The following is a 25815-nucleotide window of genomic DNA, read 5'->3' as shown; positions in this document are numbered from 1 at the left end:
ATATAGCATGGTCTCAAAGGTTACCCTAAATTATCAGAGTGGACATTTTCAGGGATGGCATGCTGTGGAGCCACCTTGCCCATTCAAATACTTGCTTTCACCTACAGACCACGTTAGAAGTTGTGAGATAGACTCACTGCTACAAAAGGCATCTCATAACTTATATATACAGAGGGTTCTTTGTGCCTGCCTCAACTCACTTTTATTTACTGGAACTGGTTTTTTCCCCCCTGTCAAAACACTAGAAAATCTGGAATTGACTTTGCTTTGTCATGATTCTAATTTGAATGCCTTGTTAAAGTGACAAGGGTCAGATTAGCATTCTAGAGGTCAAGGTCTAATCATAACCTTAAAAAAAAGATTTATATGTTCTTAATAGCTATGTGTTTTGTGTTTTGCTTGCATGTATGTCTGTGTACTGTGTGCAAGCCTGGGACCCCCAGAGGTTAGAAGAGGGAAGAAGATTCCTTGGAACTGGCTTTATGGGGAGTTGTGGACCACCTATGTGTGCTTGGAATTGAACCCAGGTTCTCTGCAAGAACAATTAATTGCTTTTAGCTGCTGACCCATCTCTCCAGGCTCTAATCAGAGTCTCGCTACCATCAACCATTGTGTCATGTTCTGTAAGAGTCCTATGTAACACCTAAGGCCAAAGGCAGAAAAAAAGCAAGAGGGGATCCAAGCCTTTCTGTAGTCCAGACTCCTGCCAGTGTCCTCTGATCTCCCCAGACATACCATGGCACATATGGAACAGCCCCCCCCCCACAACACACACATAAAGACAAATACATGTGAAAAATAATATTCTTAGATCCAAGTATAAAATAGAAATAAAATGGAAATGTTTTTCTGCTACCAGATCAAACTGAAGCAGGCCTCGGGGCTAATTTTCTTCCTATATTAAACAAGTGTTTATTTAACAAGAATAAACCCATTTAAAATGTACTTTATAAATGTGGGGTTGCCTAACTTGGCCTTCTGACCTTTGATGAAAGATTTATTCCCCACAGATACAAGCACATCATGGAGGGAGAGTCTATGACCCTTTAATCTGCACCAGACATTTAGAAATCAAACCCAGACTGTGTGTCTGGATCCTAAACCTCAGGCAACATCCTCAAATATCCAAGTTATAGCTCTTAGGCGATTCTTGACTCTGGAAGAAAGGGGTTTAGGTAGAAAATTAGGAGATTTTAGCTAATCCACGTATTTTGAAAACCAATTAAAGCCAATTGTAGACACTAGCATGCAAATTTTTGTTAAACATTTGGGTGGGCTCTGTGCTTTGACATTTTAAAACATTCATCTAGATGGAACTAGCTGAGCTTCTTGTGTTAGCTGGCTCTGTGGGTGCACTTTTCTTACATGATGCTGGGCTGATTCCCCAAGACATGGACCTTTAATGTAGGACTAATGACTGCCCCTAGAATTGAAGCTTGAACTGACTCTTGCATACTTTCACATTTGCTCGGCAAAGTTTGAATAGATTATAGATATTAGCGCAGGGGATACCAAATATATACTTATTGACTCTAGCCATAGAAATGGCTTCAGAAACCTTCAGAGATGATGAGCCCAAGATATTAATGGTCTTGGTTCCTTCTGGTGTTTAATATGTGCCCTGTTTTAAGTGAACTAAGTGGATCTGTGGGCAATGAACGCTGCATTATGTTCTTTCTGAGTGAAATTTTTATCTTGTTTAAACCTAATTGATAAAAGCAATTAAATAATAATGATGTAAACTAACAAGCCTTCCATAAAAATATGACATGCAATTAGACTGTGGTTATAAAAAGGGGGTGTATTGTTTTGCTTCTCAAACAATATTATTGCTGTTATTAAAAAGTTTCATTTTTTATACATATTTTAAGTGTATATCTGTGCTTGACTGTATGTGGGTATGTGCATATAAGTTCAGGTGTCTTTGGAAGACAAAAGAATGTTTTATATTCGCCAGAATTGTAATTACAAGTAGTTGTGAGCCAAAGTGAGTGCTAAGTTCACTGTAAGAACAATACATATTCTTGAATGTTGAGCCATCTTTCTTACCCCGACTGTGGTTATTTTCAGTTTTTTATCTTAGGGCCTAAGATTTCTTGAATACTTCAATACAGTGTATGTAAGATATATTGTGTATATATGTATAGTTATATGTGTGTGTGTGTGTGTGTGTGTGCGCGCACACATACACACGTTTGTATGTAGAGAGAAATATTATTTTTAAGTAGGATAGATGTATAATTTATTTGTGTAAAATAGATGTTACTGTGTACCCCAGACTGGCCTTGAGTTTCTCACCCTTCTTCCTCAACCTAAAGTGTTAGGATTATACAGGTATGCCACTATACCTGAAAGTTTTGTGTGTGTGTGTGTGTGTGTGTGTGTGTGTGTGTGTATGTATGTGTGTGTGTGCATGTGTGTACATACACACATATATATGGGAGTACAGGCATTCATATACGATGGAATACATGTAGAGGTCAGAGGACAACTTTCAGAATTTATCAATTGTGAGCATCTTACCTAGGCCATCAAGGTTGTGTGGCAAGCACTATTACCTGTTGAGGCATGTTGCTGGCCTCAATAGTGTTTATGTTCTAAGAGTGTTGGTGGTCACATAATTTCCCTAGTTTTTTATTTTAGCAAAATGAAATTATGAATTATTTTCACATATATGAATTACCTGGGGGGGGGATATTGGAAGTGCAATCCTAAATGAAGTTTCTTGTCCTGAGAGGATCCAAGTTTAGCTAACTCAGATACTTGCAGAGAGAGCTGTCATGAGTGGGGTGGCCCGAAGGTGAAATATCCTCCGATGGCTCCCATATTTGAATCCTTGGCTGTCTCCAGCTGCGGTAGCTGTTTGGGATGGTTGTAGGCTCTTTAGAGGATGGGCCTCAGTGGAGCGAGTCACAGGGGTAGGGGTGGGGAGGCTTGGTGGTTAGGTTAGCCATCACTTTCTGCTCCCTGTCTGCTTCTTGAGTGCAGACACAATATAACCAACCAGCCTCCCCCCCCCTTCTGCCGCCATGCCTCTCCTACCGTACTTGCTTCCTGTGTTTTCTGTAGTGATGGACTAGATCCTTCTGAAACTGCAAACCCTTTTTCCTTAACTTGCTCTTGTCAAGTATTTTATCATCAGAGCAACGAGGAAGTAGCTAAGCCAGTGAGCTAACTTACTAGTGATGGGAAGCAAATGCTAACTAAGTACGTACACTGAGTATAGAATGTACCACATCTTCCCCGAGTTTCCCATTGCTCATAGATCATAGAGGAATGAAATGACCCCAGTCTTTCCCTTGGTAGGCTTGCTTTCAGTTTTTTTTTTTTTTCATTTTAATGTTCATAACATATTTTTTTGCTCCTCAGGACCACGGCTTCCATGGATGTTTAAAAATCCCCTTTCAAGTGTCAGGTTAACAGTGACTATAGAAGAGAACGTGGGGCCAAGAGCTTAGATTTTTGTTACAGACTCCGTGTTTGTGCTAGATTCATACGTTGAAGCCCTTTCTCATGAGGAGGGTGTTTGGAGATAATGACCTTTATTTATTAGTTCATGAAGATGAGGCCCCTGTTACAAAATCACTGCCCTTCTACAGAGTAGAGAGACCAGAGGGTTCCGTGGACATTTCATCTCCCTGTCTCTCTCTCCTCATTCCCCACCCCTGGCTGTGTGACACAGCAAGTGGGTACAGATGTGCAGCTGTCTGTTGTCCACAAGCTGTAAGTGAGCTTTTCACATTATTGGTGTGCTATGTTCTCACTTGATTTTGAGATCGGGTCTCACATATCACACTTAGCCATAAACTCAGTGTAGCAGTAAGGGTTCCCTGTCTTGACCTCCCTTCTGAGTGCAGGGATTACAGGTGTGCTGTACCATGCTGGTGCATGTGGTCCTGCAGATTGAACCCAGGGCTTCCCCAATGCTGGGAAAGTATTTTGTCAGTTGAGTTACATCTTCAGCCTCTTCCAGCACCTAGGTGTCAGACTTCCCACCCTGTAGAATTGTGACAAAATAGATTTGTTTAAGCCACTCAGTCAGTGACATTTTGTCATGACAGCCCAAACTGATTGAGATGGATTTGAATTCCAGTTCTCCCACTAGCTGGCGAGTTGAGTAAACCTGGGGAAAAGCATGTCATATTCTGATGCTCAGTTTACTCTTTATTATAAACTGTCCAAGATTTCTTATCTGTCAGCACATAGCACTGCCCATATTGGACACTGAGTCCCTTTCCATTCCTCTGTCCTTCTTAAGAAATGATATATGTCTATAGACCTTGAGTGTGTTTGAAACAGAGACAACACTCCCCCCTTCCCCCCCCCCCCACCAATAGGAGAGGAAATGTAGACTATTCTTTGTTGATTCGGCCCAATAAGTTTTCCTGGAAGCTTTTGCTGCAGACCTCAGGTGGGACTAGCATATATAAGCAGTTCCTTCTCACGGAGTTTGGGAGCAAGAGGAGAGAGAAGGAGGAACTTGGAATTACAGTTCCAGGGGATCATGTCTGAGACCTGTTTTTTCCATTCTCATCCAGTGTTAGAGAAATGCTGAATTTAGAATGGGGCCATCTCCATTTGTGTTTTCTGAATGAAGATAAATATGAGAAATATTTACATCTGTGCCTCTTAGGAGTTGAGCCCAGCTGTATCTTTGGACGGTGTTTTATCTCTAAGGAGAGCAGTTTGTTTTGGAAACTTGAAAGGCCGAGGGCTGCCATAATTGTGTGGTTTCTTAAACCTTGTCTCCATGCTCTCTGAGTCAGCGGCCCTTCACATGCATAGCTCTTGGCTCCGGGTGGCATGTGAGGGGAGCAGTCAAATGGATTCTGGCTTTCTTGGGCAATGACTCCTAGGGTGGGATGGGAGAATCTTAGAGGAGACTCTCTAAGTAGCGACACAGACAGAAGCTTCCATTTCATCCTGCGACATTTGATTTTTCCTGGTAGGCACTGTGGCTTCAAGTTATGAGTAAAACACACCAGAACGTTTTCTTCACAAACACAAAAATTCTGGAAGAGGCTTTTCTGAACCCCTGGAGCTTGGAAGGGTTGTTATTATGGTGACATATCACGTGTGGTTAGGTAACCCGCACATGGAGTAGTTCCTGTACCCTGCTGGGCTGCCACTGAATCATGTTTTTCATGCAAAATTTTCTATAAACAAGTTGTAGATTACAAACTCCAGGTCTTTTTTTTTTTTTTTTTTCATATAGATTCTGGTTTCCTTCTCAGAGACAAGTTTTTTTTTTTAATTTGCCTATTAATTACCAAAAGAAAGTTTATCCACAATCATTTGTTTAGTTTTGTATGTGATGCTCTCAAAAAAATTAGGTTCAGTGTGGGTAATGTGTTTTCCCACTACGTTTTTCAGTGTCTGGTTGCTTTATGAAACTGAAGTTTACAAAGCTTTGCTTAGACATTGCTTCGTGTCCCCTCTCCACCTCCCCCCCCCTCTTTTTCTAACCTTGGAGTGTTTTGCTCACATGGGATATAGAATTTTAAGACCTGTTTATTATATTTATCAAGACATTAAAATCATAGTAAATGCTGGTGGATAGTGGAGTGAATGGTTTTCATTGAAATGCAAAGTCAGTTAGAAATAGAAATTTGAGCAGAGGTAGGCTGTAGGGAGCCCAGGATAACTTTTTTTTTTTTTTTTTTTTTTTTTTTAATCAATTGTAGCCTTGTAGTGGATGGAGAAAAAGACATGTGAAATAGTATGCTTTCATTAAAAGAGACTTTCAGAAATTCAATATGAGAATATGCTTTAATTTAAAATAAAGTTCATTACCTAGAGTTATTTCTTACAAAAAGAAAGACCTCATATATCATTTTAAGTTACACATAGCCTATTAAGTCAAGAGAAAATAGCCATTGTTAAGTCTTTTCTTAAAGGCTCAGCAAAAAACCCTGAGGTTTTTTTTTTTTTTATGTTTTTATGATACTCGGAGAGTTGGACTTCTTGATTACACTTTTATGGGCAGAAGGAACATAAAACTTGGGGCTTGCTAAGCTGCAAATCTGTGTTCTTTCTCTTCCTTGTACTTCCCGTATGACTTATAGATCATGTATTTGTGTGCTTATTTTTGCTGTACTGTGGAATCTAACTGTGAACCTAAGCTCAGAGCCTTACTGCAGTGTAGGCCATTGACTTCCCTGTTTACTCTATTGTTTGCTCAAATCATTGGGTGGAAGCAGAATGAGCTGGACCTGGAAGGGCGTGTGTGGAGGCGAAGCACAGAGCTGAGTGCACAGAGCTGAGTGCACAGATCTGAGTGCACAGAGCTGAGTGCACAGATCTGAGTGCACAGAGCTGAGTGCACAGATCTGAGAGCACATAGTGAGGACATATTGGGCACATGAGCTTGACTCTTGAGCCACTGTTTATGAAGGAGTGGCTGTCACAGAAACAATCCTTTGGTGTCATCCTCGAGGAAAGGTGGCGTTCGGATAGCTATTTTGCGTGACTCAATTTGTGAGAGCATTACAAAAATAAACAAAACAAATGGCTGGGGATTCTCGTCGTGCTTGTATACGGAAACTGGCTTCTTTGATGTTCTCTGCCCGAGTGCTTCTTCAACGTGGCCATGGTTGAGAGGCTTGCAGGGCTTCCTGACTCCTGCACCCCATCATCTGATAGTGCTAGAGGTGAGGGACGACAGAGTGACACTGTGTTCTACCAAACATGTCCTATTCCCACATGGTGAATGCTAGAAATACAACCACAGTGATGCCTTGAAAGCTCAGTGTGTGGACATGAGAGGAAATGGGTAAGGCACCACAGTGATGTAAGGGCATGTTACCTTGTGACAGGCCCGTGGTGATAGTTTGGATTATGCTGCTAATGGCCTTATTTCTTCCTCTCAATAATATAGGATCTTTACTTTGCTAGTAGTGTTTTCAGACCAAACCCAGTGTATACATTTTAATACTATTTTTTGTTTGTTTGTTTGTTTGTTTGTTTTCCGAGACAGGGTTTCTCTGTGTAGCTTTGCACCTTTCCAGGCTGGCCTCGAACTCACAGAGATCCGCCTGGCTCTGCCTCCTGAGTGCTGGGATTAAAGGCGTGCACCACCAGCTCCCAGCTTAATACTAATTAATTAAGGTTTTGTTGTTTAAGTTCTGAGGTGGACTGCATGCCAGCTTCTACGGAGTTTAATTTACATTCAGTTTTAATCAGACTATTGTGGGCCCACAGGCAAGAAAATAAACTGCATAGAAAGACCTGCCATAACCATGATTCCCTTTATGACGTTTGTCACTTCTGTGACGGACTGCAGAGGAACTGTGTGCCGCCCATGCTTGAACTGCTGGAGCACCATAATAGGCTCTTTACAGGACGTGGGAGAATCTAAGAGGGTAGTTTGATAGTTTTGTTAATGACAATACAGACTTTTTTTATGAATTAAGTTGTAAAGAGAATTTATGAATTGAGAGAAATGCTGAAGGAGGTCATCTGCAAGGCCCTGCACATGCCTTATTTTTTTTATGGTTTCAAATGTAAACATATTCAGTTTCTAATAATAATAGTCAATACCCACCATTACTGTGTAGGCTAGCGACTGCTCTGTGATGTAGGTAATTTACTTCTAGGATCCCAAATCAGCAAGCAGTGACGCTGTGCTATAGACTGGGGAGATCTAGATCCTGTACTAAGCTCTGAACTTAGGCTGTCTTCCTGAGAATTCTCAACTTAATGATTGGATCAGAGGCTTAAGCTGAAAAAAAAAAAAAAATGGTGCATGATCGTTTCCCTCCATAAGTTGTAAAGCCAGTGTATTCTGCTAAAGGCAACTGCAGTAGCTGTATGTAGAATCCTAGTGTTGGGCTTGAGGGAGCATCCACAGTGTAGGTGTGAGAGGAGCAGGGAGGAGAAGGAGACAGGGCAGAGAGTAAGACATAGATGAAAAACGCTGATGTGTGTGCACATTATACATAGTGCTCACTGGGTAGACCACCTGGAGGGCTGGCTCTAAAACGTCTTCTATTGTCACAGCCTACAGTATCATCTGTCTGGTTTTGTGGCTCCGGTTATGCTCCGGTGTGGTTTTTTTTTCCCATGCTGAAGACACAGAGGAGAAGGTGTTTAAGTATGGCAGCGTTGTATACCAATTCCTAGGATGAGGCAGAACTATTACAAAAGGCAGAGGTTAGGAAGGACTTCCGAGAAACTGTCTTCTGGCTGCATCAGGCAGGCTGTTGTACTCATGAACACGCAGTAGCTGTGCTGGGCTAGACAAGACCCACAGAAGATCTAGCCACGCAGAAACCCACCCTGCATGGGGAGGGGCTCACAAAATACCACTTGTGGCTAAGGAACCTTGGCAGATAAAGGCTGCCGAGGTAGGGAGAGTCAGTTGTCTTCAAGGAGGTGGGCCCTATTAGGTTGCCTGTGCTCTGGTGGATGGCCCTAGACTCATGCACTTAAGGATAGCACTGATTAGACTCAGTGGACCACGAAGACAGAATGTGAATTTGGTCCAGGGTTTTGGGGAAGGGGAACCTGGAAAGAGGTAGAGAGGAAATGCAGACACGGCTGGTATCAAGATGCATTGCCTATAGGTATGAATTATCAAGTAGGGATGTTTTTAAAGAATGTGTGAGGGACTGTGATTGCCTTGGTGACTATTAAGGGGCTTCATTGTTTTATTAGACTGACTAGCCCTTCCCTTCTAACAAAAGTAGATGTTGGCATTGTGGGCCAATGGTTCATTCAGTCCTACTGCCTTTCTTCCTTTACGCCAACATTCCATCACGTCCATGCTCCTCCTTACTACATGCCACATAACCAAGACTCTCACCTAAGGCATGGTGCTACCATTTTAATGTTCTTTGAAAGTGCAGGGGATCAGCAAGGATGGATTGACTCTCTGAGGCCACGTGATAAAGAGATCCTTCCTCTGCTGTTCCTTTAAGTATTTTGTTAATATCTATGCAAAGCAGCTTATAACTATTAGGCAGCTGTTAAGATTATTGTAGTTTTATGTGTTTGGAAAAGTAGACACAAAGCACAAGTTAGGTGAATTCACCTTTGTAGACAGTGAAAGGATTACCATATATGTATCCTTGTAGCTCTGCACTTCTTAGTTGCATATTAACAGTTCTCAGCTAAGTTTCCTTTGTTTTTTTTTTTTTTTGTTTTTTTTTACATTTTCTTATGTTCCTTATAACTTGTACTGACTGTATTCCTTAGCTCCTTTCCTCTCCTCAATATGTCTGCCAAAATAAAATATAAATGCTGAAACTTACTGGTGACTATTTAGGTGAATTTATGTTGAAGTTTTTGTCTCTAAAAACTTTAATTATTGTGTTTATAAATGCAAGCTTTTCTGTTTGTGATTTCCTTCAAAGTAAGATGAATTTATATAGAAATACTGAAATATATGGATATTAACAGTATATAAGTTATTTTGGTGTAAGACATATCATATATTTCTTAGGCAATATAGATGTTTACTTTTGAGAGAAAATTTAATACTCTTACTTTTTCAAAGCATATGTCAGAAGACGGGAGCAAAAACGTGATCCCAGAGGTAGGGTCCTATTTTCAGGGGAACTTACTGGGCCTACTTTTACAAGAGTGTAAATGTTTACCTAAGCACGAAGGTGAAGTCTGTTATGCCCAATAAAGGACATTGTGCAGTGCTCCTTTCCAGAAAACATTCAGCAGACAGTGGGTGTTTTACACAAAGTCCAGTGAGTTGTCTGAAGCAATTTACCCATCTATACACTATGCTTAAAATAAACACTACCTGGGAACTTGCCAGCCTGTTTTTTTCTACCTCTTATTCCACACCCTAGATTTTGTCACCTGCCAAAGTCAAATATGTCTTATCTAAACAGTTGAGATAAGCATGGAGTCAAACCCACTATGGTCAAATCAACAAACCTCTCCAAAAACAGAAATGAAATACAATATCACCAGATTAAACAGTCTACAATGGCAATCATGTTTGCGTTTAAAGATTTTATTCGGAAAGGATTACAGTCTTAGTATCCATTTTTTCCCCCTGCCTAGACAAGAAGGCGACATACTGACTCAAACAAAATGCATTTGTTCTCCAGTAGTTTAACTTGTACAGTTCTTATAAACAGAGCCTATAGGTACATGCCGCCTACCGACTTAATCAGAAACGTACGTCCTTACCCTCATGTAAGCAAGTTTGCTTGGCACATACCAATCTTGAGTTGTGTATCACATTGACTTCTTTTTTCCCAGCCAGAAAGTCTGTAGCCTATGTGTAAAACATTTAGAATTCTGGCCCCACCACAATAAAATTCCCTAAAAAGAGAAGATGGGTTAAATGAAGGTCAATTTCAAAATTATTAAATTTACAAAAATGTACTTTTCTTCTTTTAAGTAACATTCCATTTTAATTGTTAAGAAGCTCTAAGGTCTGCAAGAGTAGGGGCTACATGAAGTCTGCAAGGGATGGGGCTACATGAAGTCTACAAGAGAAAGGACTGTACCTGTCACCTTCATCACTCCATCTTCAGGGTTAGGAAGAATTTCCAGTTCAGATTTTGAACTCTTGAATAATTGTTCCATGAATGAATGGTGGGTGTTTTCAGAAAGCTATGCTGTCTCCGTTGTAGGCAAATGCAACTACTTTGTACTAGTTGCATCCTTTGCTGATCTTGAAAGGGATGCTTCTAGAATGACTGTCCTCCTTTAGGGAAATGATCCCTTTTGACATCCTACTACGTCAGGTGCAGTTCTGTTTTGTGTAGTAATGAAAGGGCACTGGTCATCGCAGCATTATCATAGGGTGGAGGAACTTTTCAGGTGTTACCAATGATGATGTATTTCTGACCATGGATATTTTCATAGACTGGCTGCTAACTTCAAATCTGTCCATTTCCCCATAGTTCTCCTTGCAAAACAGATGATTAGTTTGGTTGGATATGTGTGTGTGTGTGTGTGTGTGTGTGTGTGTGTGTGTGTGTTTCTAGCATGCTGTCATTCTAAATGGAAATATGAAATACACACTCCTATTTTTTAACCTATTTTTTGTTTGACAGGAACAAATATATCCACAATGGCACATAGCATTATAAACATTTTTAAACTGACCGTACAAAGTAATGAGTTTGATATTGGCATTGTCATGAGTTCTTCCTCTTGTCCATCCTTGCCCTCCACTTAGTCCCTCCCCTTCCTCCTCTTTCTGGCCCAGTCCTCCTCCAGCAGGCCCCTTCAGCCTTTTGAATTTTGAGCACTGACTATGCCAGACTGCTCCACGCCATAGATCTGTTATCTCTACTCTTAATAACAATGTGGCCACCTACAGACCCATTTCCCTTATGAAAAAGCTGAGACCCAAAGAGCCTACCAATGCCCGCAGGAAACAGAGCTGATTAGGTGCAGACCCATGTTTTACATTCAGGTCTGTGTGGATTTCAGAGCATAGATGTAAGTCTCAAATAATTTGGGGGACATTATAACATTTCATTGATTTTAGTACATTAAAACATCTTATTGAACAAATTGTAGACTTGAATGAGAAGAACACTGTTAAGATATAGGACCTTACAAATATGAGGGACAGAGTGCTGTTCTTTTATGTGAAATCCAAAAACAGGGGCATTGATTTATCCTCAATTTAACATACATAGATTTTACATAATTCAAAATGACTTCAGATAGTCAAGAGCCTATATATGTGAGTATTTAAAGAATGCCCAGCCAAACGTCTCATAAGATTCCCATAGGGTGGCTGAGGAATAACGTCTCCTAGGGAAAGACTGAGAAATTAGCTCACAGTTAAATCTATATGTACATATTTCCTGTATTTTGTTTCATCCTTTATTTTTCTCTGCATGCTTGTGTGTGTGTGTGTGTGTGTGTGTGTGTGTGTGTGTGTGAGAGAGAGAGAGAGAGAGACAGAGAGAGAGAGAGAGAGAGAGAGAGCGAGCATTCATGTGTGTGGAGGTCAGAGGTCAGCATCAGACATCTTCCTCAATCACTTTTCTACCTTTTTTTTTTTTTTTGAAACACAGTCTGGTACTATACCTGGAGCTCATTGCTTTGGCCAGATTAGCTGTCTAGTAAGTTCCAGGAATCCTCCTGTCTCCAGTTTCCCACACTGAAATTACAGTTGCATGCTGTGATACCCCCATATTTTTATGCAAATATTGGAGGTCTAAATGGATGTCCTCAAGGCTTGCTCAGCAAACACTTATGGACTGTGGTCATTTGAATGTAATTGCCCCCATAAGCTCATAGAGAGTGACACTGTTAGGAGCCATGGCTTTGTTAGGATTGTTATGAATGACCTTATTGGAGGAAGTGTGTCACTGTGGGATGGTCTTTGAGGTCCTACATACTCAAGCCATGCCCAGGGTTTCAGATCACTTCCTGTTGCCTGTAAGTCAGAATGTAAAACCTCTTAGCTCTTTCTCTAGCACCCTTTTTGCCTGCATGCTGCCTTGCTTCCTGCCATGATGATAATGGATTAAACCTCTGAACCGTGAGCGAGTCACTACAATGAAGTGTTTTACTTTAAAAGAGTTACCATGGCCATGGTGTCTCTTCAAAGCAATAGAAACCCTAACTAAGACACTGACTGAGCCATCTACGTAGGCCTCTTTTCATATTTTCTATGAATTACAGTAGTATAGTGGGAGAGGTGGACAGAATCTTGATCCATTTTTCTCTTCTGAGCTATGGCAAAAACTGTAAATAGTGCTAACCCTGTGTCACGGTTACCACAAAACAAACGGATTGTCTGAGTGTGGATATACCCACATTCTTGTTGGTGCTTGATGGCCCAACATGTCCAGATGCTGGAGCATGTGTGGTGATGGGCAACTTGAAGGGGGCTGTGTACTTTCTGTCTCTCAAGGCTGAAATGTTTAGATGATGAATGCAGTAGCAAACTGCCCTTGGGTAAACCGTATCTTCCTTAAGACATTAGCAGGATTTTTTTGGCCTAGCTGAGCAAAACAAAGCCACATTTTTAAAAGTGCTTGACTGCATCTTTAGGTGATTTTTCTTATCAAACACATTTTGACAGTTCTTTTCTTTTTTTCTTTATGAGCCCTCCAGGTGCGAATATTTTCAGTGGGGGATTAGCACGCAGGTATTTCCTCATAAAGGAATGTCACATATAATTCGTGATTCTTTTGTGATTGAATGCTTGGAAACTTTTGAGGCATCTATGCTTCACTGAGTTTTGTCTTAGTCAGGCGTAGTGTTGCTGGGATGAAGTACCATGACCTAAAAACAGGTTGGGGAGGAAAGGGTTATTTGCCTTACACTTCCATATCACTGTTCCTTAAGGAAGGAAGTCATGATGGGAATTTAAACAGGGCTGGAACTGGGAGGCAGTAGCTGATGCAGAGGCCATGGAGGAGTGCTGCTTCCTAGCTTGCTCACCATGGCCTGCTCAGCCTGCTTCCTTATAGAACCCAGGACCACCATTCCAGGGGCAGGCCCACTCACCATGGGCTGGGCCTTCCCCCATCAATCACTAAAGAAGAAAATGTCTTACAGTTGACTCTTCTGGAGACATTTTCCTAATTGAGGTTCCCTCCTTTCAGATAACTCTAGCTTGTGTCAACTTGATAGAACACTATCCAGCACAGTTTCATATAACAATTCTAGACATTTCCAAACAATGGTTTTCCCTTTCTTCATTGAGACAGAGGATCTTCCCACAATAATGTCTGTCTGCTGGCCTTGGCTTTATGATATCTCTCTTTTCCCTGGAGCTATCTGTGCGCTTGGCAGCAGGTATTCTTGCCTATGCCAGTAGTGAGTTTTTGTTTCTACAGATGTCTTTGCCTTTGTGAGCCTATGGGAGTCGTAAGGTAAATGTATTATAAAATGGGGCACCTGTATCCTAAGACTAGCTATAATGGCTTCTCTCTGAAGGATGGGTCACAGTGTTTCCATTTTACCTCTGACATTTTTCTAAGCTACGGAAATGTCAAAATGCAGGTCTCTGAAGCCTAGTTCCAATGGATACCGCTACAAAGGCTTTTAGAGAATAATGCTCCAGAAATATCATGGAAGAAGCAGCAGAAAAATTGTAAGAGCCAGAGGATCAGGTAGTTTGCTGTGAGACAGCGTTTCCTAGTATTTTAAGAAGTTCCACCCATAAACTCTAACCAACATGACTGCCTAAGTATGAGCTGAATAAGGACAACAGAATAGATATCCCAAAGTGAATGGGGAGAGGCCATGAAGACAATACTATGTAAAGAACTACAGGCAACTAAATAGAAGTGCTGATGGAGAAATAGCCTTCCCCAAAGAAGAGCACATATAGTAATTTGGTTATACAATACCCATTGATCAGCCCTCAAAACATACATACAAATGACATTATACAGACCCAACACATTGTATTTATATATGTGTGTGCATATTATATTATAATCTCAAAATATAAAAGAAATAATTTAAAAATGGCTATGGTATTTAGGACACCCTAACAGCCCACTGATAGCCAAAGCAAGATCTGTGCTACTTTTACCGTCTCCATGGAGGGACACGGTGTATTTGTAAGCATGCGTGCTCATAAACATGGAGGCCAGATACCAGCATTTGGTATCTTCCTCTGTTCCTCTCCATCATATTCTCTGAGGCAAGATCTCTCACTGACCCTGGGGCTCGCTGGCTAAGTATCACCTTCCCTTCTTCAGCACTAGGGTAACTAGGTTCCATGGCCAGCTTTTATGTGGGTGCTGGGGATCCAATCTCACACATGGCAGGCAATTCACTGACTAAGCCATCTTCCCATGATTTATTTCTGTAAAATGGGTGTGTGTGTTGGGTGTGTGTGTGTGTGAGGTGTACTGATGACTTTTGCTTATGGAAAAAAACTCAAGTTCTGGAGATCCATATGAGCGTAGTAGTTAGGGAATATTCCAGAGGTTATGTTGGCTAGAGTCTGAGATTGCTATTTGTTAGACATCCCGTTTGTCCATGAAAATGATTGCATCTTTTGCTACAGTGATTCCAGCTGCCACCGGAAATTGTTGGGAACAGTGAAACCTGTGTGGGTGTTGACTAAATGTTCTCGACCACCCACAACACTGTTTTCAGCTGGCTGTAACTGTTGCCTGGATGACTCTAGAATCATCCTTAGTACACAAAGGGGTACTTCAAACATACAAGCATGATCTTATAAGTGGAATGTTTCACTCAAAGTGTTAGAAGATAAATATGAAGAAAATAGTTTAAAAAGAAAAAGGATTAAGAAAATTAGACCCGCTTCAGAAAAGATAACATACCACTACTGTCTCCGTTTTTACTGCCTAATGTGGTGGTATTGTGTTCCCCAAAATACTGTGCACACTAATAAATTTATCTGGGGTCAGAGAACAGACAGCCACTAGATACAGAGGCTGGAAGATGGTGGCCTTTAATCCTAGCATTCCAGAGACAGAAATCCCTCAATCTCCGTGAGTTCAAGGCCACATTGGAAACAGCCAGGCATGGTGACACACGCCTTTAATCCCAAGAAGTGAGCCTTTAATCCTAGGGAGTGATGGCAAAAACAGAAAGATATATAAGGTGTGAAGATCAGAAACTAGAAGCATTTGGCTGGTTAAGCTTTTAGGTTTTGATCAGCACAGTTCATGTGAGAGTCATTCAGATAGGAGGACACAGAGGCTTCCAGTCTGAGGAAACAAGGTCAGCTGAGAAGTTGGCCAGGTGAGGTTAGCTGTGGCTTGCTCTGTCTCTCTGATCTTCCAGTGTTCACCAAAATACTTGGCTCTGGGTTTGTTTTATTAATAAAGACTCTTTAAGATTCATGTTACAGCCTAATTATAAAGTTCTTCCTCTTCGATACCCTTTGGTATAACACCTTCTCTTCTAAAACTTAGTTTTGGAGTTTGCTGGACTTAATCTTGAAGGAGTCCTCAGCAGGTAGCTGAGTGATCCTGAGAACAGGAGAAATTGTCTTTCCCCGGGACTATTAAGACTTCCTAATACTAAATGGTTTGTCCTGAAAATACACATACAAGGAACCTTATACATAGTGAACAAGTTTTACTTATATATTAAGAAATATGTGTGTGTGTGTGTGTGTGTGTGTGTGTATGCACACATGTATATATAAACAATTAAGGAAAAAATGTCATAAATTTAAAAAAGAGCACAGAGAAGTACATGGGAGAGTTTGGATGGAGAAAAGGGAAAGGGGAATTGAAATAATTATATTAATCTCAAAAAACATTAAAAAAAATTTGAAAATTAATAAAAAACTCCATTGAGGGCTGAAGAAGTAGCTGAAGAAACAGAGAGGAGCCTGCTTACCTTGCTAACATAAGGTTCAATTCCCAGAACACACATTAGAAAAAAATCGTAGTGACATGTGCTTATAAGCCCAGCAATGGGGAGAAGCTAGGCATCTCTAAGGCTTACTGGCCATCTAGCTCAGCCTACTTCATGAGCTCCAAGTAGTAGTAGTAGTGCAAGACGTAGTCTCAAAAAATTAAGATAGATGGTACCTGAGAAACAGCACCTAAAGAGATTCCCTTACCCTCCCACACAGCTGCATACTCTTGCATATGCACCTGTACCGCCCTCCCCCCTCAATGTGCCTTCCTTCACCAGTAAAACTGCACTGAGGTTCCATCTTACTCACAACTATGCAGGTAATCATTTAAAAAGTGATCAATAAATATCAAATGCTAGTGAGGGTGTGGACAACAGGGAACCTTTACATGCTACTGTGGGGAATGTACACTAGGCTAGCCACTGTGTAAACCAGGAGACCTTTCAAAAACCTAAACGTGAATCTGTCATGTGACCCAGCTACCGTGTCTCAGAGATTTACTTGTATACCAATGTCTCTTGCAGTACTTTTCACAATAGCCAAGTAATGGAACTCATGTAGGTGTCAACAACCAAGGAATAGATTGTAAGTGTGTAGCCACAATAAAAAGAATGAAGTTGTGTAATTTCAGGAAAATGGGTTTTACTGGAAGCAGTCATATTGAGTAAATTGTGTGACAAACATTGTATGTTTTCCTCTCATTTGTAGTTATTCAATTGTACGTCGCTATATAAAGCCATGTATGTATGTATGTATGTATGTATGTATGTATGTATGTATGTATACACACACACACATATATATATATGGAAATTCTAGAGAAACAAATGGGAGAACAAGGATGGGAGGGGCAAGAAAAGGGGCAAAAGAGAATGAGGGAAAATATGTTCAACATACAATATATACCTGGATGAAAAATTTTAATAAAATTAAAAATTACATTGAGATATATCCTCCGTGTCCCTAATCTCTCCAGGACTTTTATCATAAAGGAATATTGGATTTTTCTTCAAAGGCCTTTTCTGCATCTCATGAGACAGATGATCATGTGGTTTCTGACTTTTATTCTGTTCGTGTGATGGATTATGTTTGTTGGTTTATGTATGTCAAACCATTTCTTATCTCTGGGATAGAGCTGACCATCATGATGGAAAGCCTCCTGATGACTGAATTCATTTGCAAGTATTTCACTGACAATATTTGTATCTATGTGATGATTGAATTCTTTTGCACGTATTTCACTGACAATTTTTGCATATCAGAGATATTGGCCTATAACTTTCTTTGATTTGTTGTGTGGTTTTGGAATGGGGTATTATTACTGTTGTAAAAAGAATTTAGAAAATTACTGCTTCTGTATCACTGGATGGTATATGTCTTTTTAAATTCCTTGTCTCATTGGTTTAACTTTAGTAGGACATATAGAGTTAGACATTCATTCATTCATTCCTTTTAAGTTTTCCAGGCTGGTATAACACAGAATTTTAGAATGTGATCTGATTCTCTGAGTTTCCTGTGTCCCTGGTACTGTATCCCCTTCCATCTCTAATTTTGTTAGTTTGGATCACTTCTTCTTCTTGTTCATTTGGCAAAAGATTCACCAATCTTCATAATTTTAAAATTAATAATTACAGAAAATGATGGATATAGTAAAAAGACAATGTATCCTGTGAGTTTTACTTGAATATGAATGATTTTATTATGTTTTGAGGGTGAAATCCTATACTTAAGTTAATATTAATATTTCCTTTGTAGTTTTCCCACAAATCTCTCACTATGTATTCAAAGAAATATAGAAATTTCTAGGGTGATTACTCACTAGTGAATTACAAAATTACTTAGGCTAGATTCATTTAGATTTTCCTTAGACTAAACTGTAATAAAACTAAAGGAGAAAATTTTATACATGAATTAGCCATTTTTATTGCTTCATGTATTTTGTTATATATCATCTGAACAAATAATATGAATTAATCTCTTAATTTTACTAATTTGTGCTGTTTGGTATAATTTAATAATAAGGAAATTTGGCTAAAAATCTTCCTCTTGGATTTATATAGAAACACTAATTTTTAAATTGAGGGGATTATTATTAGAGTGGAAATATCATATTCTACTTGGTGCAACATTTGTTGGTGAATTTGGGCTCTGGTCCCAGAACTGTTACATTACTTACCTTGATTAGATTTCTCATCTATCCTGTACTTCAATTTCTACTTTTCTTTCTTAATTCTTTCTTGGGACTTTTGCCAGTATCAACTAGTAAATGTGTACTTTAAGCTTTGAAGGGGAAAGACATAGTAAATTGCCTCAGTTATCAAAATAAATATATCAAAATCGTGATTATCCACACTGTGATTTTTCTCCTGGAAATCTTTAATCTCATGAGTGCTTCTGCAGTGGCTCCTTGGCAAAAGTCCCTTGTGACAATTTTGCCTCATTTTCAGTCTTAAAAGTCCATGGGAAACAGATTATTTTTAATGAACTTCTAATGAATCCACCTAATTCAAAATAGAACATTCTGGATCCCCCACCCACCCACCAGATCATTCAAGGAACAAATTTTTGAGTAATGATGACCCATTCTGTCTGTGATCGTCTTAATATAAACACCAAACAATACCTTCACCAGATGTTTTGGGTAAGCTGGCATGCATGAACAGTTATTGGCATTAAGCTAGGACATGGTGATTCAAAGAATGAGCTGCCTACTTTTCTAGTAGTACACAGAAAAAAAAAATCAAATGTATTTAGTTGAACATTGAAAGAACCGTTTATACTTCTCTAAAATTTGAGCAATCCTCATGGGATGTAGTATTTGTAATGTCTTAGTTAGGGTTACTATTGCTGTGATAAAACACCATACCAAAAGTAAGTTAGAGGGGAAAAGATGTTACTTGAATTACAGTCCTATACCATAGTCTGTCACTGTAAGAAGTCAGGACAGGAGCTCAAGCAGGACTGGAACCTGGAGGCAGGAGCTGATGCAAAGGCCATGGAGGGATGATGCTTACTGGCTTGCTTCCCATGGCTTATTCAACCTGCTTTCTTATAGAATGCAGGACCATCAGCCCAGGGGTGGCCCCACCAACAATGGGCTGGTGTTCTCCTGCATCAATCGCTAATTAAGAAAATGCCCTATAGACTTTCCTACAGCCTGATCTTATGGATACACATTCTCAGCTGAGAATCCCTTCACCTCAAAAACTCTAGATCATGTCAAATTGACCTAAAACTAGCTAGCACATAGAACAAGTGAAATATTTTAAAATTGGACACCTGAGCCATTGAAATCCCTAGGACATGGTCTTTGGAGTGGGGCATGCATCCACACTTAAGTTCAAGTTCACGTGCACTCCAACTACTGCTGGTCATGAACACATTGCCTGACATGGCTAAACATCATTTCACAGCTGTCTTATTGTAATTTACATTCTTCTCTTTGCCTCCCCCCCCCCCCGCAGCTGTTGTGAACTTGGACAATTCCGTGGTTGACCTGGAGACCCTTCAAGCTCTCTATGAGAATGTGAGTAGTAGTTCTTTTGTGTGATCTGCTCAGTACAAGTGTATGTTCACATGTGAACTAGCTGTTTCAATGTCATCTGAGGAAACTCAGTCTACATGCAGTAGAGTTTTATGTGTTCATAATACTTTCTAGGAACATATTGGGCAAATGTGTGATCTCGAGGTTTTCAGGGCTAACTCGACAGATGCTGCTTTTAAAGTTATTCATGTGTGGTTGATAATGTTGTGCACCCCAATAAACTTATCTGGGGGTCAGAGAACAGAACAGCCACTATATTAAATACTATAGGTGTAGGCAGTGGTAGCACACGCCTTTAATGCTAGCATTCAGGAGGCAGAGGTCTATCTGGATCTCTGTGAGTTCAAAGCAGCACTGCAAACAGCCAGGCATGGTGGCACATGCCTTTAATCCCAGGAAGTGATGGCAGGAAACAGAAAGGTATAAAAGGTGTGAGGACCAGGAACTAGAGGCCTTGTTAAGCTTAGGGTTTTAGCAGCAGTTCAGCTGAGATCCATTCGGATGAGGACTCAGAGGCTTCCAGTTTGAGGAAACAAGATTAGCTGAGGAATTGGCCAAGTGAGCTTAGCTGTGGATTGTTCTGTTTCTCTGATCATTCAGCGTTCACCCCAATACTTGGCTCCAGGTACTTTTTATTAAGAAGATCTTCTAGTAATTTGTGCTACATTCATGTTTCCTCTTCTGAAATAATAGCAGTGTTTGTGTGGGCACTAACTTCAGCCAAGCCTTTCTCTCTGCACTTCACAGATTTAGAATACTTTCTCAGTTTTCAGCCTTTCAAAGTAAACTAATTTTACAGTATCTTAGTATTTGATGCAGGACACATCTGTGCCTAGTGTCTTTTTAAAATTGTTCTGCACAACTTTATGATTTTTGTCTTCTATTAGAAACAGATAATTTATACATATCCGTGATATACAAAGTGATGTCATGGTTTATCAATGTGGAATATGTCTAATTAATATTAGACTTATGAAGTCAAATACTTAGCTGTTGTGGTAAGAACATGGGAAATTTAATCTATTAGCAACTTTGTAAATACTTTGTATAAGAGTATTTACCTGTGATGATTTGAAAGAAAGTGGCCCCCATAGGTAATGACACTGTTAAGATGTGTGGCCTTGTTGCAGGAAGTCTGTCACTGTGGGGTGTGGGCTTTGAGGTCTCCTCTGCTCAAGCTATGTTCAGTGTCACATTTCACATCCTGTTGCCTATGAGTCAAGATGCAGAACTCTCAGTTCCTTCTCCAATACCATGTCTGCCTGCATGCCATCATGTCCCATCATAATGATAATAGACTAAACATCTGAAACTATAAGCCACCCAATTAAATGTTTTTCTTCCTTTATAAGAGTTGCTGCGGTCATGGTGTCTCTTCACAACAATAGAAACCCTAATTAAGACAGTACCACACTTTGAAATGCATCTCCAAAAACCATCATTCCTCCATATTAATTGAGGCTTTGTATCCTTCCCTTATTCTCTCCTCATTGGGCTCAGCTCCACTTGTACTGTGGTGCCCACTACTTACACTCTGTTTCTCTAAGCTTAAATAATTTAGCTTCTACATGTAAGTATGAACATTTGGGTGATATATATATATATATATATATATATATATATATATATATATATATATTAGCATAATGCTTTCAAACTCATCTACATTGCATCAAATTTATTTCAAGGCTGAAAAATATTGATTGTATGTGTGTATGTCTGTGTGTGAGTATGTATTATAGTTTTATTCATTCATCTGTTAGACACAGCATGATGCTGTTAATTTGAGCATTTTGAATATAGATTCAGTGACCATGGGAGTGCAGATAGATGCCTCCTAACCATACTAGTGTTAAATCTTTTGAGCCAATGTCTAGAAGCAAGATTGCTAGATAATATGCTGACTTCACACAGTAGATTTTGGGGAATATCTATGCAGTTTACTGTTATGGCAGTCCTAATTCATGCCACCACACACAGTATTCAACATTCACAGACTTTCTTCTTTTTACATATTGCTATTCTCGGAGATGTGAAGTCCCATCACATTATGAATTCAGTTTATATTTGATGATGAGTAAGGCTAAACATATGCCTATTGGATAATTCTATGTCATGAGAACAATTTATTAAGATCCTTGGTCCCTTTTTCAGTTGACCATTTTGTTTTCTTCTATTTAGATGTCGAGTTTCTTATATATTTTGTAGGTTAAGTCTTCATTAGTTGTATACATTTCTTGGTAATGTGTATCCCTTGTTGGTTATTGTTAACAATAATCATTAGTAGGTTTGTATGGGAACTTTCATACTTTTCCTTTCTACACCATCATTGCTTAAGACTGTTAGTTACACCATCGAGTTTTGTGCTTGTGTGTACTTTATGCTATTGATTAGTATCTTTTCCTTTATCTTAAAGAATTATTTTTGATAATTCCCATAGGTCCCAGGTTGAATGTTGATCCCTTCGTTGAGCGTGGGTTTGTCAGAATTTTAGTTGGGTTTTTGTTTGCTTATTTGTTTTAGTTTGTTGGTGGTGCTGTTTTGGTGTCTGAGATGAGGTATCACTGTGTAGTCCTGGCTGGTCATGATGCCCCAGAGATCCACTCACCTCTGCCTTTCAAGTGAGTGCTAGGATTAAAGGAAAATATCCCCATACCATAGTTTTATTTCTCCTTCATTTCTGAAAGATGGCTTTTGTGGGTGAAACACTATTGGTTGGCCTTTTTTTTTTTTTTTCCAATTTGAATTTTTTGTTGTTGTTTGTTTTATATCTGCTCTCTCTCTCTCTCTCTCTCTCTCTCTCTCTCTCTCTCTCTCTCTCTCTCTCTCTCTGTATGCCACTGCTTGTGTGTGGAGGCCAGAGTACAACTTAATAGGATTAAGTCCTCTCCTTCTCTCATTTGAGTTCTGGGGATCAAACTCAGGTTGTCAGGCATGGCAGCAAGTGCATTTATCTATTGAACCATCTCACTGCCCCGCTGTATGTTTCTAATCTTTGGATTTTCTTTGACGGTGTGGGCTTCTCTTTGATTTGAATTTTGTTGAAGGTCTCTGATCTTCCTCTACCTGGAGATTGATTTCTTTGCCCAGATCAGCCATTGTTTCAATAAGTATGCTTTATTGCCCTTTGTACTTTTTCTGTTCTTGGTGGCATCCTTTAAGTCAAGTGGGCTTTCTTCATTCTTTATCTCTTTCCCTTTTGTTCCTAATTGAAACCATTGCTTCCTAACTGATTGTTAAGTAGGACCCTGTGTTTGGAGTGGCCTATAGCAGTCTTCATCTCTTGGATTTTCTTCAAAAACTATTATTTTTAGTTCTATGTTAGAGATTTAGTTTTGTTGGTATATTATCTATTTGTATATTATTGTAGTTTATTGAACTTCACAGAAACTATGCTAAATATTTTTTTGTCATTTCATAGATATCTTTTTCTTTGGGGTCCATTACTAAAACTTTGTTCATTGCTTTTAAAGGTGTCTTGTTTTCCTGCTTTCTGATTTTTACACATTTTCTGGCTTCACTGTGTAGCTCGTGATCATAGACAGTCTACCTGGAAATGACCATGGGCAGGCTCAGCTTGACTGATTACTGTGGCCCTCCTCTTTGATCTGAGCTCTGGCTGCACAGCTGCTTAGTCTCCATAACACTGTGGCCATGTCTGGTTGGGCCAGGACATAGAGGATATACCCCGGCCTATTAGTTTTTACTTAATAGGCCTGGGTTTAAGAAGAATCTCTGTGTGTCATTAAGTGATACTGTTATACCATCGTTGGCAGATATGAACATCTACGTACACATACAATTCACATCACTTTCATTGTGATATAGTCACAGTAAAATCCCCAAGCATATTTAACGGGTGTATACGCTTACATTTGCCATCATTTCCCCATTTGAAAGCTCTTTCTTCACTCTTAGATTAACCCAGGATCTTTACCCTTCACCTAAGGAAGTATTTCCTCATTTTGGATATAGATCCTTTCAGTGGTGAATTTCCTGATGTTCTTTTCTGCCATCATCGCTGTTCTGTGAGCAAAGTGCTCTCCTCCTTCTTCTTCTTGTTGATTTACAGTTTCTACTCCATCTTGCTTTAATCAGATTCATTAGGATATAGCTGGTGTTCTTTTTTGGATATATTCTCAATGGACATGATGGACTTACTTCCTGATTCTGTAATTCTGTGTATTTCATGTTTAATCATTAATCTTTAAACTCCAAATGTTATTTTCTATACTATCTTCTTACTCCTCTCCTTTGGGTTTCTAAGCTTCACATGCTACAGTTGGGATTTTGTACAAGCTCCTGAGATTCAGTTCATCATTTGGTTTTCAGTATGTTTTCCTTCTGTTCACTGTATTGGATAATTCACTGACTCTTACGTTCCTCATCTATCTTCATCTGTTCAACCCATCCAAGAAATGGGGTGATTTCTAATTCATATTTAGTTAAAAATTTTTTTCATTAATTTTATATACCAATCACAGTTTCTCCTCCTTCCTCTTCTCCTGTTCCCTCCCCCACACTACAAACTACCTGCTTCCCCATGCACCCCCCCCCCCATTCAGAAAGGAGCAGGCCTCTCATGGGATCGAACAGAGCATGGCATACCAAGTTGAGGTAGACCAAGCTCCTTCTCTTGGGAGAATGGGAAAAATTAAAGTTTTAAAAATCATATATTTTTCAAGTTTGATAACTTTTACTTCAAATTTAGTAAGTTATGGTTAAGCCAAAAAAAATTGACACTTTTAAAATTTAGCCCAATGCTGAATTCAGAAATTTCTAATGCTTTATAGTAAGATTCTTGTCTTCATAATAGGGACAGAAAAAAATGTTAGGAGCTGGAACATATAAAAATGTTTACATTTTTGAGACATCGCCAAAGAGAAATTCGTAGACAATATAGAGACAGTTCAAAGAGAAATAAACGTGTCTGTCTAATAAACATTTGAAAAAGCTTATATTCTGAATAGTCAACAGGCAAAATAAAATGAGACATCAATGAGATAAGTTTTCTTAAATCTCCAATCAAAAAGTATGATGGTTTTTCAAAACTAAGTAAAGAAACTGTGAAGTCAAAAGAAAGTACGTGTTATATATATTATGGTCTAACCCCCGTGAAAACAACTTGGCACAATCTGATAGCACTGAGGATGCACTGAACATGCAATCCAGGAATTCTAGCCTTCATGCTACAGTCTCAGCAAACTGCCAAGCACCAAACACAGTTATAGGTTCAGCACATGGATCCACTCATATGTGTCTGCTATCTGAATGCAACTCCAAGACAAATTGACCTAGACCAGAAGAATTAGGGTAATTTTAAAATAAAGTTTCAAGCTATTAAACTTTAGGACAATTTGTTTCACATGAGAAAAGCCACCCCCCCCTCCCTTCATGCTTCCCTTTGCTGTATGTGAATCTGAATATAAATACAGTGAACATAAAACCAAGATCACATTATCATTATGCAACTAATGTGGAATAATATTTTCCATATGAAGCAATGTGTTTGCTCTTGTTATTTTTTCTGTGACTTGAGAAAACCAGAAAAACAAGTGGAAAGAGGAAAATATTTTCCTTGCCATTCCTGGAAAGTAGCTGAGGCTTTTGTGTAGTGTAGCTGTGCTTTCCCCGCTCACATGATCTCTGGGGACCTGATATTTCATGGTCACAAAGAGAATTTGCTTTGCCATATTCGCTTGAGAAGGGCTGGTTATGGGAGCTGACGTGGCTGAGGTGCTCGTGTTTGTAATGTCTTTATTTCTTCATGATTTTGATGTCTGCTCCTCTCCTGTCTCCTTCTGTAGCATTCCCCTTGAATTGAACAATTTTAAAGGGGAGTTTCACGCTAGTGAATTCCTACAGCTTTTATCTGACAATATCTTAACTTCTTTTTCACTTTGGGGGGACAGTTTTGCTGTGTATAAGATTTTTGACTGATTATTTAGTGTTCCTTATCTTTTAAGTGGAACAGCTC

At 39.4% G+C, this 25815-nt stretch overlaps 1 protein-coding gene across 1 annotated transcript in view; it reads left to right on the top strand.

Annotated features, from left to right (window-relative positions):
* Positions 1 to 25815, top strand: part of Fmn2 (formin 2) — a 301328-nt gene that overhangs the window by 136449 nt on the left and 139064 nt on the right. The window contains 1 exon segment of the mRNA XM_028865546.2: positions 19759 to 19820. Coding sequence (XP_028721379.1) covers positions 19759 to 19820 — 62 coding nt within the window.

This window comes from Peromyscus leucopus, chromosome 15, assembly GCF_004664715.2.
Source record: "Peromyscus leucopus breed LL Stock chromosome 15, UCI_PerLeu_2.1, whole genome shotgun sequence".
NCBI classification, from domain to species: domain Eukaryota; kingdom Metazoa; phylum Chordata; class Mammalia; order Rodentia; family Cricetidae; genus Peromyscus; species Peromyscus leucopus.
This window is presented reverse-complemented; position numbering and strand designations above follow the sequence as displayed.